This window comes from Ceratotherium simum, chromosome 2 (genome assembly GCF_057802395.1).
Source record: "Ceratotherium simum simum isolate JZ-2026a chromosome 2, ASM5780239v1, whole genome shotgun sequence".
Taxonomy (NCBI): Eukaryota; Metazoa; Chordata; class Mammalia; order Perissodactyla; family Rhinocerotidae; genus Ceratotherium; species Ceratotherium simum.
Window position 1 is genome coordinate 77428953 of NC_141901.1, and position 14003 is coordinate 77442955.

The 14003-nt window shown below is 35.3% G+C and overlaps 1 protein-coding gene across 10 annotated transcripts in view; it reads left to right on the top strand.

Moving 5' to 3' along the window:
* Nucleotides 1-14003, top strand: part of ODF2L (outer dense fiber of sperm tails 2 like) — a 40851-nt gene that overhangs the window by 20508 nt on the left and 6340 nt on the right. For 8 of the 10 annotated variants that reach the window (XM_087448165.1, XM_087448139.1, XM_087448147.1 and 5 more), the window contains 5 exons: nt 4158-4268; nt 5870-5974; nt 9950-10035; nt 10118-10280; nt 12608-12733. In XM_087448165.1, coding sequence (XP_087304291.1) covers nt 4158-4268; nt 5870-5974; nt 9950-10035; nt 10118-10280; nt 12608-12733 — 591 coding nt within the window. Of the gene's footprint in view, nt 1-4157; nt 4269-5869; nt 5975-8186; nt 8346-9949; nt 10036-10117; nt 10281-12607; nt 12734-14003 lie in introns of all 10 variants that reach the window. The other 2 variants (XM_087448182.1, XM_087448153.1) reach the window with 2 other exon arrangements.

Here is a 14003-nt window from a genome sequence, read left to right on the forward strand (position 1 = left end):
TGTATGTGTACCAGAGAAAAGATGGGGAAGAAGCTTTTATACTTTCTGAGAAAAAAGATATTTGAGTTCTCACCAGATGAGACTTGACTAATGACCATGGCACCATTTTCAGTTCCATAATACTATTTTTGGAGGACAGCAAATAGAAGACAGAAAAGAATCTGTGTATGTAAAAGATGGCCAGAGTTGGCAGTTCAAAGCTAATAGGCATGAGAGAACTTAGCCTCTTTTTACCTCTCTATTCTGCCATTCCTAGGTTGTGACCCTCATTCTTTATAATCCAAGTGGATCATGAGCCATTCATGAGCCATTATAGTCAAGTTTCAAGCAACAAGATGGAGGGGAAAAAAAGATGGATTATCTCCCTTTTTTTTTCCCATCTCCTCTCCTTTAGGGAAACTTCCTGCAAGTTCCATACCACTTGATTCTTGTACTTACTTAGGCATATGGCCCCACATAGCTGCAAGGGAGACTAGGGAATGTATTCTTCTAGTTATCCTGAGCTCTAGCCGGATATGAGTACTCATTATTTCCTGCAATTTGTTCATGTTTTCCTGTATCTATTCCTGTAATTTTACTATTCTTATGGTTTGGAATGCTATTTTCTCAGTATCTAAATCTTACTTTTTCTTTAAAGTTCAGCTCAAATGCTACTTGTCCCCAAAGTCTTCTCAATTAGGGTGAATCTCTTATAAACTCCCATCTTTGTATGCACAGGATGCCCAGGGAAGGTGTGACATATACTTCACTCTCAATGAATATTTATTAAATGAATGCTTAAAATGTTTTATCCGGGAAGAGGAAGCAATTTTATTCATTATGTTTATTTTCTGAATTTCCTTGGTATCCTTCAAACAGAAAGGATTAGAAGGATATTTCATTAATTGTAAATCCAGTTTTTAATCACATGATAATGGAATTAATTTTAAATTACATAGATATAAAAATTATTGAGTTAAAGTTTACATCTTATCATCTTCTATTAATAATTCAGAAACATGTATTTTTAATGCATTATTCTCTGGATTTTGTTTAAGGAAAAAAATCTAGATATGTTTAACATATGTTATTTACAATGTAAAATTGCCTAGATGTTGTATTTTGCTACTTTTAATTACTTTAGAATAATTTTAGATTTTAAAGTTTCAAATGAAACAATAGCTAGCTGATATTGTTTCCAAGGCCCAGTGACCTCCTCTATTAAAAACAACAAAAGTTTATTTGGAGGGTTATCAAGTTCTATTTGTTCATTATAGAAAGTTGGAAAAACAGAAAAGCACAAAAGGAAAAATAAAAAATCACCTGTAACCTCACAACTGGGAGAGATAACTAAAGTTACTATTTTAGCATATATATAATTTTTGGGATTTTGGATTACTTCCAGTTTTTGCTATTATAAATAAAAATGTGGATAGTTTCTTTGAGTCTTCTTACATATCTTTTCTTAGGATAAATTTCTAGAAGTGGAATTCCATGGTCATAACGGAGGCCCATTCTTAATGTTGCTGTTATATATTTCCAAATTACCTCTCATAAATGGGTCCCTATACTTTTTCCAGTACTAGGCAATTTTAAAACAAATGTTTCCAAATTTGATAGGTGATCTCATCTAATGTTGGGCTTTAAATACCATCTATATCCTGAGGGCTCTCAAATTTCTGTCTCTAGCCTAGACCTTGCCCCTGAATTCCAGACATATATTTTACTGCCTACCTGAAATCTCCACTTGGATGTGTAATAGGTGTCTCAAAGTTATCATGTCCAAAATAGAGCTCCTTCATGTATGTCCCCAAATAGTTCATCCTACAGTTTTCCTCATCTCAGTTAATGGCAATCATGCTTTCTATTACTTGGTGTCATCCTTGACTCCTCTCCCTTAACAGCCTCTTCCAATCTGACAGCCAATCTACTTCAAATATATCCAGAAGTTGACCACTTCTCTCCAGGACCACTGCCATTAAATTACCCTGGTTCAAGCTACCATCATCTCTCGTCATTACAGTGACTTTTTAACTCTTCTCTTTGCTTCTGCCCTTGTCCCTGCAGTCAGCATTCAGTGTAGCACTAGAGTAGTTCCTATAAAAATGCAAATTGGACATGTCACTGCTCTGCTCAAACCCTCCAATGATATCTTGATTAATAGAGTAAACATCTACAAGGCATTATACCATCTGGCTTTCCTTTCCCTCTCTGACCTCACCTTCTTGCACTCTCCCCTTTGTTTTCTCCCTTCCTGCCACATTGGCCTTCTTGCTGTGTCCCGGCTAACTGGCCTGGCCTTTCCCACCATTGCCTTTCTCTGCAGGAATCCTCTTCTCTCAAAGAGCCAGGCTTCCTTTTGCTGTTTACTCAAAAGTTCCTTTCTCAGGAGGAGAAAGGAGGCCTCCCTGGCCCATCTGCAACTTGTTCCTAGCCTGCTTTTGTGTATGATATATTTTATTTCTTATTCTTGTTTTTTTTCTATCTACCCCTTATTTTTGTCTGTCTATACATGAAGTATTTAAGCTCCAGGAAGGAAGGGATCTTTGCTCTTTTGCTCATTACTGGAAGAATATCCAGTGCCTGGAGCATTTTTTAAATAACTAGTAAACATATTTTTTTATGTATTCATTGATTATTTACATTTCTGCCTTTTTGAATTACCTACTCATTATCCTTTATGTGTCTTTTTTCTTAATATGTAAGAACTTTCTATATATTATATTTGTGATAATTTGTTAATTTTTCACATTTTGATTGCCTCAGATTTTTTGAGGGTGCTATGAAATTTTGGAGATATATACCCATATGTATATATATGTATATGTGTGCGTATATATATATTTTTTTCTTTTATGGCATCTGTTGGGAGTCTCTCACATTTTTGCACAGCTTGCAAGCAGAGGCACTGGCTGCCTGTGAACCAGACTGTCTTTTCAAGGGTGTTTGTATAATGAACATCCATGGAAGGTAGCAATGCTTCTTTCTATCAAAGAGTAGGCATACTTACTGCCTGTTTTAAGAGATTTGGGTTCCCTAAACTCAGGGTTGCTCCTCAGTAATGCATTCGACTACAGGTACAGGTACCATCTGGCCTCCTCTGTGTTGCCCTATCTGAACTGGGGCTTAGAAAACTAACACAAATGTGGATATCTGGCTACTGCTATTGCAGTGAGTAATGAAGGCCTGTGTCTCTGACCCACGAGTCTCATGTCTTCGGCTAGCATCCATGAAACTGTGCTAGACTAACTCGTAAACTTGGAGGGTAAAATCTCAGACCCAAAACAGTTCTTGATATCTTCTTTTGATTTTATGTCTAATAGGGTTTTTGCTATCCTAAAATCAAATAAAATTGTACCTGGATCTTCTGTGAAAATTTTTAAAGCTTTATTTCTTATATTTGTTAAATATAAAATATGTTGACAAATATATTTATATTTTATATAAATAATATATAAGATATATGATATATAAAAATATATGAAGAAATATAAAAAATAATGTTGGGTAGAGGCAAATAATTAATCTATTTTTTTCCTCATAGTTAAACTGTTGTCTTATTACCATTATTTACTGATCCATATTCTCCCCATTGATTTAAAAATCCAGCCTTGTTATACACTAAATATAATTTTAGTGTATTTTTCTTTTTCTGTTCCATCGGCCTCTATATTCTTATGTTAGTATCTTAATAATTTGAGTTCTTTATACATTTTAATATCTAATAAGAACTGAGATTCTCCACTTAGTATTCCTTTCAAATTTTTATTAATCTTTCCTATTTATTTTTCCATATGAATTTTAAATTAATTTCGTCATATCCCCCCTCCCCTCAACTGTTATATTTTGGTTGAAATTGCATTAAAGTTTTATTGATTTGTAAAAACACTGATCTGTCAATAGTATTGAGTCTTCCCATCCAGGAACATGGTCTTCCTATTTTCCAAGTCTTTTTTTGTCAGTAAATTTTAAAAATATATGTCTTGAATAAGTCTTATTAATGTTGTTCATAAGTATTACTTTTTGAAATTCCTTTTTTAGATTAGTCATTGTATCAATCAAAAATAATTATTTTATTGATTTCGTTGATGAATGAGTTATGTTTTCATAATCTTGTAGCATGGGAGTACAAATGAGTTCTAATGATTTATAAAATCTATTTATATATTCTCTGCTAGACTACACTTGCTGCTTTGAAGGACGAGATTGTTTCTGTTGAAAATGAACTCTTAGAATTGCAAGAAGTAGAAAAACAACAGAAAGCCCTTATTGAAGTGTATAAAACTCAGGTGACCATTGCATTTATTTTAATGGTTGTTAAATTTGATAGACAATTTAGAACACTGCATATGTTTACAATCTAAATCAACAGAAGTGAAGAAAAGTAGAGCTGTTATTTTGTGATAGACTATGATATGTCCCAAATATTTCTTAATGTTCCAAATACTTTTATAAATAGATGATTCTGCTGATTCTTGATTCAAACATTTCCTGTGTATGTATTGGATATTCCTAAAAGTAGATCTAAAATTAATTACATAGGTGTAATGTAAACCTTATGTATAATCTTGTTAATCTTGGTTATAGTTGTCATCTTGTATATTTAATGGTATTGATTTAGAATAATGACTCCTTTCTGGCTCATTAAAGCCCAATACCCACTCTTTCCCAATCAATAAAGTATAATTCAGATTTACTCACCTGAAAGACCTGGAAAAGAACATATGACAGTATGTATGGAATAGAGCGTGTGTTCAATGTTAATTTATGGAAAAGCTTATATTTTGGAAATACAGTGTTCAAGAATAGCTTCATGAGAAGGATGAGACTTATGCAGGTCCTTGAATGAAGAGTAACAAACTAGTCAATAAACAGCTTGATTTTATTGGGAGTGTTTGAATTAAAGAGTAATGAACCAAAGGTAAAAGCTTAAGGAGGGCATAGTGTAGGTAAGTAGGAAGGGGCTGCACCTGGATGGTTTAGATGGGAAAATGGAGTTGAGACATCCAATTAGAATATTGCAGTCATCCAGGAGATAAGAATGGAGGCTCTGGTGGACTGTAGGACATGTTCCTGAGAATGTCATCTGGTGTTCCAGCTGGTTGTTCGGGTTTAATCCCTTAGCAGTAATTCTATGGATGAGTTACCATAGTCTAGGCTCTGGGCCTTGTATAAAGTGTTCTGTCAGATATTTTTTGAGCTGATTTTGATTTGGAAGATAAAATAATTGGTATAGGAGCTAGTTTGGTATGGGAGGCTGATTCTTTTTTTTTTTTTTTTTTTTTGTGAGGAAGATCAGCTCTGAGCTAACATCCATGCCAATCTTCCTCTTTTTGCTGAGGAAGACCGGCCCTGAACTAACATCTATTGCCAAGCCTCCTCCTTTTTTTCCCTTTTTCTCCCCAAAGCCCCAGTAGATAGTTGTATGTCATAGTTGCACATCCTTCTCGTTGCTGTATGTGGGACACCGCCTCAGCATGGCCAGACAAGCGGTGTGTCGGTGCGCGCCCCGGATCCGAACCTGGGCAGCCAGTAGCGGAGCACGCATACTTAACCGCTAAGCCACGGGGCCGGCCCCAGGAGGCTGATTTCCTTAAAGTGACATTGACCTGCAAATGAAGATCTCTAATATTCAGAGCTCAAGTGAAGAGTCTAGAAATATTGGTGGGAAAAGACAGGTAAATCATAAAAGGATTGTGGAATAGAGTAGAGCATTGAGTGATTCCCATATTTAAAGAAGGAATAACATTAGATAAACATACGGAAGGTATTGATAAAGAAATAATTATTTGTTTAAAATTTAAAATGCAAATTTTTAGCTTTTTATTTCCTGTTATGGTCCTAATAATAAAATAATACATGTTACTCTAATAATATATTTTGTTTTCAGATACAAAAGTTGCAAGAAGCAGCTGAAATGGTGAAAAACAAATGTGAAAATTTACTACATGAAAATAACCTAGTAACAGAAAACAAAAATAAAAAATTAGAGAAGGTAAGTTTGACATTTTAAATAGTAAAATAACATTTTATTTATATGTTTTGTACTTTTATGAATATTACACAGATCCTTTCATTTTAGTCATTTTCTCTAATTTAGACCTAGGAATTATCTGTTCTCAGTCTCTGTAGGAGTTTGTTTTCTGAGGAAATAATGTTTCTTCCAGGCTTGAAATGTTGTTTGTGTGAATGTTTTTTACTTTTTTCTTAATATTTGGAAAATAGCATAAACGTTTAATTTTTCTGTTACAAGAGCAGACTCAAATAGCTTGAAAAAATGGTCATCACTGAGTTTCATGAACCAGAAGTATTCAAACTTGAATACGTCTCCTTTTTAACCACACCTTTTTTTTCTGGTATTAAATCTTTTGTGTCTAAAAAACCAAAGTAAATATTCTCTGCTAAATGCTTTTTTGGAAGAAAAATAACATCATAAAAAAAAACCCAGTGTCATTTTCTTTTTTCACCCTATTGCAACAGAATGAGGGGAAGGCCAAGTTATGATGTTTTTGTGAATATTTTTAAGTTTTTAAATGAAACCGCATCCCTTTTTGGGTTTTTCATGTTGTTTTGGTAAGGAAGCAGTGAAAGTCGTAGGACGCTGACTCCTGGCTGGAGAGGTCATGGGATGTTACTGGACAGTTCCAACTGAGTGTAATAAGGTGACTGTCTCTGGGGTGTCCTTGCATCTTGGGATTGAGAAGTCTGCGTGAGGCACCAACATGAAGAAAGGGTCAGCCAGAGCAGGCATTCTGCTGGTTAAACAGAGATAAAGAGAGCCATCAAACATGCAACTTCCTGCTTTCTTAGAATTACTTTTCACCTATTTTAGCAGACCAGAGAAGAAATCATGTCATGCCTCTTGATCTCTTTCTCATGAGACTAACCAGTGCAAATGTCTCCTCTTTTGCTAGGCAGCACTGTAAATAAAAGCCTATTAAAAAACCTGTTCAAAAGGCAGATGGGGCAAGAGCCTGTGTTTTTCAGATACTTTGAGGTCACAATATTTTCTTACTGGTATTAAACTAGAGAGGTCATTTTTTAAAATGAAATTCTTCCTTTTCTTTTTCCACTGTTTTAAGTCTCCTGGTTTTCTCATGGGCTCTTAGATGTTTGGGGACTTGGAGGGATGCTTTGTTCTAGTTTTATCTTTTGGGATCAAGAATACCGGATGTTGCACATTAGCTCTTGGTGTTCCCTGTCTCAGGGAAAGAGTCTAGCTCTCATTTTTCCTTCACATGAACATCCTAAATGCCATTTGTCTGGTTATTTTTTCTTAATTAACAGTACAAGCATTTCTTAGTGTGGTTTCTTGTCACATCTCCACAAAAGTGCCTCACTGAGAAACTGCAGCAACCAAAAAGATCAATAGAGATAAAATTAGAGAGATTTGTTCATAGTGACATTAATGATCAAATTACATCTACTGAGGGACTGATGATATTAGCTATCTTGAAATAATATACAGTAAACCCCACCGATTTTGTCTAAGATGAGTGCAGCAAGGCTGCTGTAATTGCAATATCTGAGTTACAAGATTGATTGACAAAAAGTGACAATTACTTTAGACTGATGGCTGGACAGTAGAAAACTACCATACCAGCTTTATTAGTAATATCTGTGCTTGAATATAAAAGACAGGATTCAAAAAGTTTGCTTTCCTAAGTAGGTTAAACATTCTCCCTGCAAGCTAATACTACTATATTCATTTGCTCAACGAACTTTTTGAAAACTAATTGAAGTTCAACCAATTTTTTGTGTATGTGTGTGTGAGGAAGATTAGCCCTGAGCTAACGTCTGTTGCCAATCCTCCTCTTTTTTGCTGAGGACGATCGGCCCTGGGCTAATATCCCTGCCCATCTTCCTCTACTTTATATGGGACGCCGCCACAGCGTGGCTTGACAAGTGGTGCATCGGTGCGCACCCGGGATCCGAACCTGCGAACCCCAGGCCACCAAAGCGAAGCGCATGAACTTAACGACTATGCCACTGGGCCAGCCCCAGTTCAACCCACTTTTGAGTTATATGTTCTTATTTAGCAGAGTCTAATTTAGTGTTTATTCATATTTATTTGGTTGAATCTTTTTGTTTAAAACCATTATACCTAAATTACTTATTATATTATAAGCATATCTAGTATTTAGATAGTACAAACGTTAATGCTGAATGTGTGATCTTGCACTTGTTTCTTTAATGCTACAACTCAGATGAGAGGCCAGATGCAGTCTCATCTGAAGGAGTTAGAGCGCGTCCGCGATTCCTTGACGGCGGCGGAGCGGAGGCTTCACGAGTGTCAGGAGAGTCTGCAGCAATGCCAGGGGAGATGTGCAGACCAGGCGCACACCGTTAGGGAGCTTCAGGGCCAGGTGTCCAGCTGCTGTTCTCGTTTTTGCTAGACATCATAAAGAAACGCTTAGGAATGATTTCACCAGTTGAGAGCACTTATGTTAGGGCTTGATTTTTCTACTCCCATCTAAATCAGTTGATAAGATATCAATTTCATGCAGATACTATAATATTTTGCAAGCTATTCTTTTAATATTTTATAGTGAAAAATTGGTAACTAAAATTGCTGATTTAGCTTATTCATACAAATCTATATTTAGTCATTTGAGGACAGGGTAATAGCATGATAGAAGGAGTAATGCTATCTTTACATATTATTTTGTGATGTCAGGATAAGGTAAATTATTGTAATTTACCTTACAAAAATTAGAATTTATTTTAACTAGACTTGTGCATCAAGTTTATTTGGAAAAAAGATTAACTTTTTCAACATACACTTTCTTACTCCATCAGAACAGAGATCATGGGTGCCCTGTTAGTCACCACATAGCCATTTCCTGATTCAATGCCTAGCACATAGTAAGCACTTAATAAATATTTTTTTAAGTAATTTTTTTTCCTAAAGAAGCCTGTCCAAGAATGGTAGCAAGTCTTTTTCTTTATTCGCAAAACAATTTTAGGACCAATTCCTTGTCTATCTTTCAAAACATAATCTGGATTTTAACTTTGAAATGCACCCTGTTTTTAAAAACATGCAAACGAAACTTTACTGAATTTAAATTCCTGAGAAGAGATTTTTCTAGGAAAATGTCAAATTACATTGATGACCTAAATTACTGATTGAATTTATGAGAAAGAATTGCTTTGTTTTCAAGGCTTCTTAAACAATTTAAGTATAGCATTTGAAGCAATGGGAAGAATATTCTGTCTTGGCATGGACGAATGTGTTTTTGGTTGATTTACTTGTTTATTTTATTTTGCTTCTCACAAATACAGTTTTTACTTACAGTTACAACTTCACAGATATTCAATTATCAATCACTAGCTTTAGGTGAAACAGAAAACTATAAGAGAAACCCTAAGTATCTAACAATAGGAGATTAATATTGTTTAAAATCTTCACATTTACTTAATAAAATAAATGTCCTTTTTCAATAAAACATTATTCCGAATTTTTGTGTGTGTGTGAGGAAGATCGGCCCTGAGCTAACATCTGCCAATCCTCCTCTTTTTTTGCTGAGGAAGACTGGCCCTAGGCTAACATCCATGCCCATCTTCCTCTACTTTATATGGGATGCCGCCACAGCTTGGCTTGACAAGCTGTGAGTCGGTACCTGCCCGGGATCTGAACCGGTGAACCCCGAGCCGCTGCAACAGAACGTGCGCACTTAACCACTTGCGCCACTGGGCCGGCCCCTTCAGGATGTTTTAATTGCCATCTTTCAGAAAAATTTTTAGTAGATGATTTTCCATAAGGCAACAGTTTTTTTAAACTTAACCAGGAATTTAAGAACTTGTGTTTTAACAATGTAATATTTCTTGATGTCTCTTTGTATATGAGTAATAATAACAATATTTATACCTTCTTGTTTTTTATGATTTTTCTAACAATAAAATATATGGATTTCTTTGGAAGTTGATTATAAAGAAAATAATCAAGAAAACTTTTTTTTCCCTCTATCAGGTTGATGGAAATCACAATCTTCTGAGAAAGCTTTCTTTGGAAGAGGAAAATTTTCTTATTCAGTTGAAGTGTGAAAATCTTAAACAGTAAGTATTAAACTGACTTAAAATTGGTGTTACATTTTTCTCTACACACTATAATTTTAAAATATATGTTTTCTGTAAAAAGAAAATTAGAACAGATGGATGTGGAAAATAAAGAACTTGAAAAGAAGCTGGCAAACCAAGAAGAATGTCTTAAGCACAGCAATCTTAAGTTTAAAGAGAAATCTGCAGAATATACAGCACTGGCCAGACAGCTGGAAGCTGCTTTAGAAGAAGGAAGACAAAAGGTACAGATGGCCTTTATTTAGAAACTTTTTAATTAGTTTACCAAAGAGTCATCTTTTTAAACAGACAATATCTCATCTTGCCAAACCTACAGTTATTGTTTTTATCGTGATGACAGGGTGAAGGGAGCAATTACATTTTTGTTTTTTACCTACTTTTCCCTTTTGGAGCTAAACAGGTATATTACTGGTCCAGAGTTACTTCACTAGATAAATGATGATGTGGCAGGGTGAAGGGCAGAGATGGAAAACACTTTAAAGGAGTCCTCCTTCTTTTTTTTTTAAATAAAACCAAAGCAAATGTGCAAGTTTTTGAACATTTTAATTTTGAGTAGGATCTGGTGAGCTGTAAAGCTCAACTCCCTTTTCTTTTGGCAAATATTGTTGCATGAGTAAATATATGCAAGAATTGAGTTCCAGTTAAATCCATTTGGTTACCATTTAATAAATATCTCACCATTTGTAGGCACTTTGCTAGTGCTTGAGATGCAAAGATGAGTAAGACCTGGCCTCAGCTCTCAGGACACTCACAGTTCTGTAGGGAGATAACATGTGGACAGATGTCATCCAGCACGTCGGTACTACAATAGAGGGAGGGTACAGAGTACACCAGAGGGCATGGTTAGTTCAACCTGGGGATGAGGGGAGATGATTCAGGAAGATCTCAAAGAAGAGGTAAATTTATCAAATGATTGAAAATGTAATCTTGAAAGGACATGAGGTGGGCTTTGGAGTCCAGCAGGAACTGGATTTGAATTGTGGCTCTGACATATTATACCCTGACCCAGGACAAATTACTTCTCTAAACTTGTTTCTTAATTGGAAAATGGGGATGATGAGTTTTATCACAGGATTGATGATGCTAAAAAGAGATCGTCTCTCCCCTGATGACTCTTAGGTGGGTATCTCCACCCCAGACTTCTCTCTCCCCTGAAATGTAGACTCGTATATTCTGCTACTTACTTGACATCTGCACTTAACATAGACATCTCAAACTTAACAGGTCCAACACCCAGTTGTGAATCTTTACCTCTAAACTCTCTTTGACCCATGGTCTTTCCCAAGCCTGTTAATGGCAATTCCATAAGAGTCAGATAAAATCTGATATCCTTGAAATGTGCCTCTTACATCATGTGCCATATTATATATTTTGATTTTTTTAACTCTGGGAAACCAGTTTAAATTGACTTTGAAACACACGTCATTGAATAAAAGCTAGGTAGTAAAATGTACTGCCAGTGGTAGAAATGTAATCCAGATTTCTCAGCCCCACAAACTTTTGAGAGGAAAATAAGAGTGACTTTATTAAGTGGACTTTGAAAATGCTAGGTGCTCTCAGATTTCCTCTCAAAAGTGTTCAGGGTCCCCAGAGACGTGTCTGCCCTCTCCTTTCTCTCCTGCTGCAGTGGAATATGGGGCTTTCTCTAGTTCCTGCCACATGAGGAGTGCCGTCACTGCACTGTCACCATTGTCCACACTGAGGGGTATTGACAAGGGCACGGATATTTGTCCTAAGGGCTCTTTCCCCACAGTTTCAGATCCTGTTAGCCTCTCTCACTGACAATCGCCCTTGGAATTTGTGCACAAGATATCTCTGTAAATCACTTTATAATAACTTAGAACTGAGTCCAAAGAAGTTAGAAGACAATCTTTCCCACTAGCTTCTTGCTCCTGAACTAGTCCCTGCCTCCACTCTCATTCTTGTGGCTCCAAACCAACATTCTTGCAAATAGGCTGCCACATATCTGAATCCTTGGATGAACATAGCTGAGCTAGACTTTCTGCTAAAATAAGCAATCAGAGAAATATGAAAACTCAAATTCAGACCACTTTGGAAGTGAATGAATGAAAAACCCATCTTTTGTGTGTGTGTGTGTGTATGTGAAGTGTATATATCACCTGCCCTGCCCCCATTTCTATCCATCCAAGTCTATAATCAGCATTGAATGAGAACTTTCTATTTTCCACCACCGCTTTAGATACCATGGTGAATATAAGTACTGTAAAACATGGCGGTTGGTCTGAGTAGGTTATAAAAATATAGTATTGGGGAACACACCTGCCTAGGTCACAGAGCAGTGCAAGTGAGTACACCTCTTCCATCTCAAGCTAATTTTGCAGATACTTATACTTCAAAGAGAAATATACATACTTATACTATATGTGCTTCCTGAAGATGGAACATCTTTAAACATTTTCTAATTAAATTGTCTATCATCCAATTAATATATATTTGGAAAAAAGAGGTCCAGTATAACTATGTCAAGGCTTTAAATCATACTTTAAAGAAAGCACATTTAGTTATTTTACTCTTTTAATGAAAATTACAGGTTTCTGAAGAAATAGAGAAAATGTCATCTAGAGAGAGGGCTTTACAAATTAAAATATTAGATCTGGAAACTGAGCTTAGAAAGAAAAATGAAGAACAAAATCAACTTGTTTGCAAAATGAACAGTGTAAGTATTAGTATGGCTTAATGTGTTTTCATAGAAAATAAGTTAGCATTTAACATTCTTACCGTGTAGTTTAGTTAAACAAAGTACAAAGTGAGGGGAATCAGGGCTATTGCTTTACTGATAATATTAAAAATAACAATATAAATCATAAAAAATAAAAATGTCAGGATTATGCCAAAGAATTATCCTGTGTCCTTGATTGCTTCTGTTACATTTCCCCCAAAGTCTCATCAGACCCTTTCCCTGCATATTACTTTTTCATGGCAGCTGCTTAATGAAAATTACAGATATAATCTACTTATTTTCTTTCTGGTATGAACTTTTCATTTTTTAAGATAAATACCATTTAAACTATTATTATGAGTTAGATTTTTGATATCTGTCTGGAATAATGAATATTATATTTTAGAAAGTTATAAGTTGGTGTTATGTAAATATTCGGTATTGTCATATCGTATATGAGATGGATGCTTTGGTCCATTCAGCCATGAAATGAGAAAACCAAATTGGCTGTGTTTAATTAGTCTTCTAATGTTTTTCCTAAGGATTCATGAAATCGTCAATTGGCATAAGATACTATGAAAGCTAGCACTAGTCATGACTAAATTACTTAAAACTGTCTACTTAACAATGACATAGAAAATAATGGTACTTTATTCTTTCCAGGAGCTGGAGACTCCATGAAAACTATTTTTTTCATTCCCAAGTGTCTTAAAAGTTGAAAACCAGGTTCAAAAGTTAAATGATTTTTGGCATGCAATGTTAGTTTAATTTTATCACCATCAAAAGTTCCATGGAAATTTAATCAAAACTAAACATTTCTCACTTTTAATTTAGCACAGGCCTTCCCTTTATTTCTAAACTTTTTTTTTTTTACTCACCATCACAGTTGCTGATATTGTGAAATATGTGTAATGTTCTTTGTGTAATTAAGCCTCTGAAAAAATAAGTGTACTAAGATGAGGTAGATTATGTCATAATGTTCTCAGTACTTGGCCAAAGCTACCAAAATAAATAGGTTTAAGATTTGATGTTTTATTAAACCTGATCATTTTTACAATAGTAAAAATCTAGAATTCTAAGCATAGATTTAGACATGTTCTGTCCCTTTTAGGGGACAGTTCAGTGAGTAGTTCGGTATTTATTTTGTATATGTTCCTTAGCCCAGTTGAATTGTCAGCACCCTGAGATCCTGTCTCATAGTTGAGTGTATCCCAGTGTCTTCCATGTGCCCTACCTGCAGGAGCAGGCCTCTTTAGATTTTCTGCCC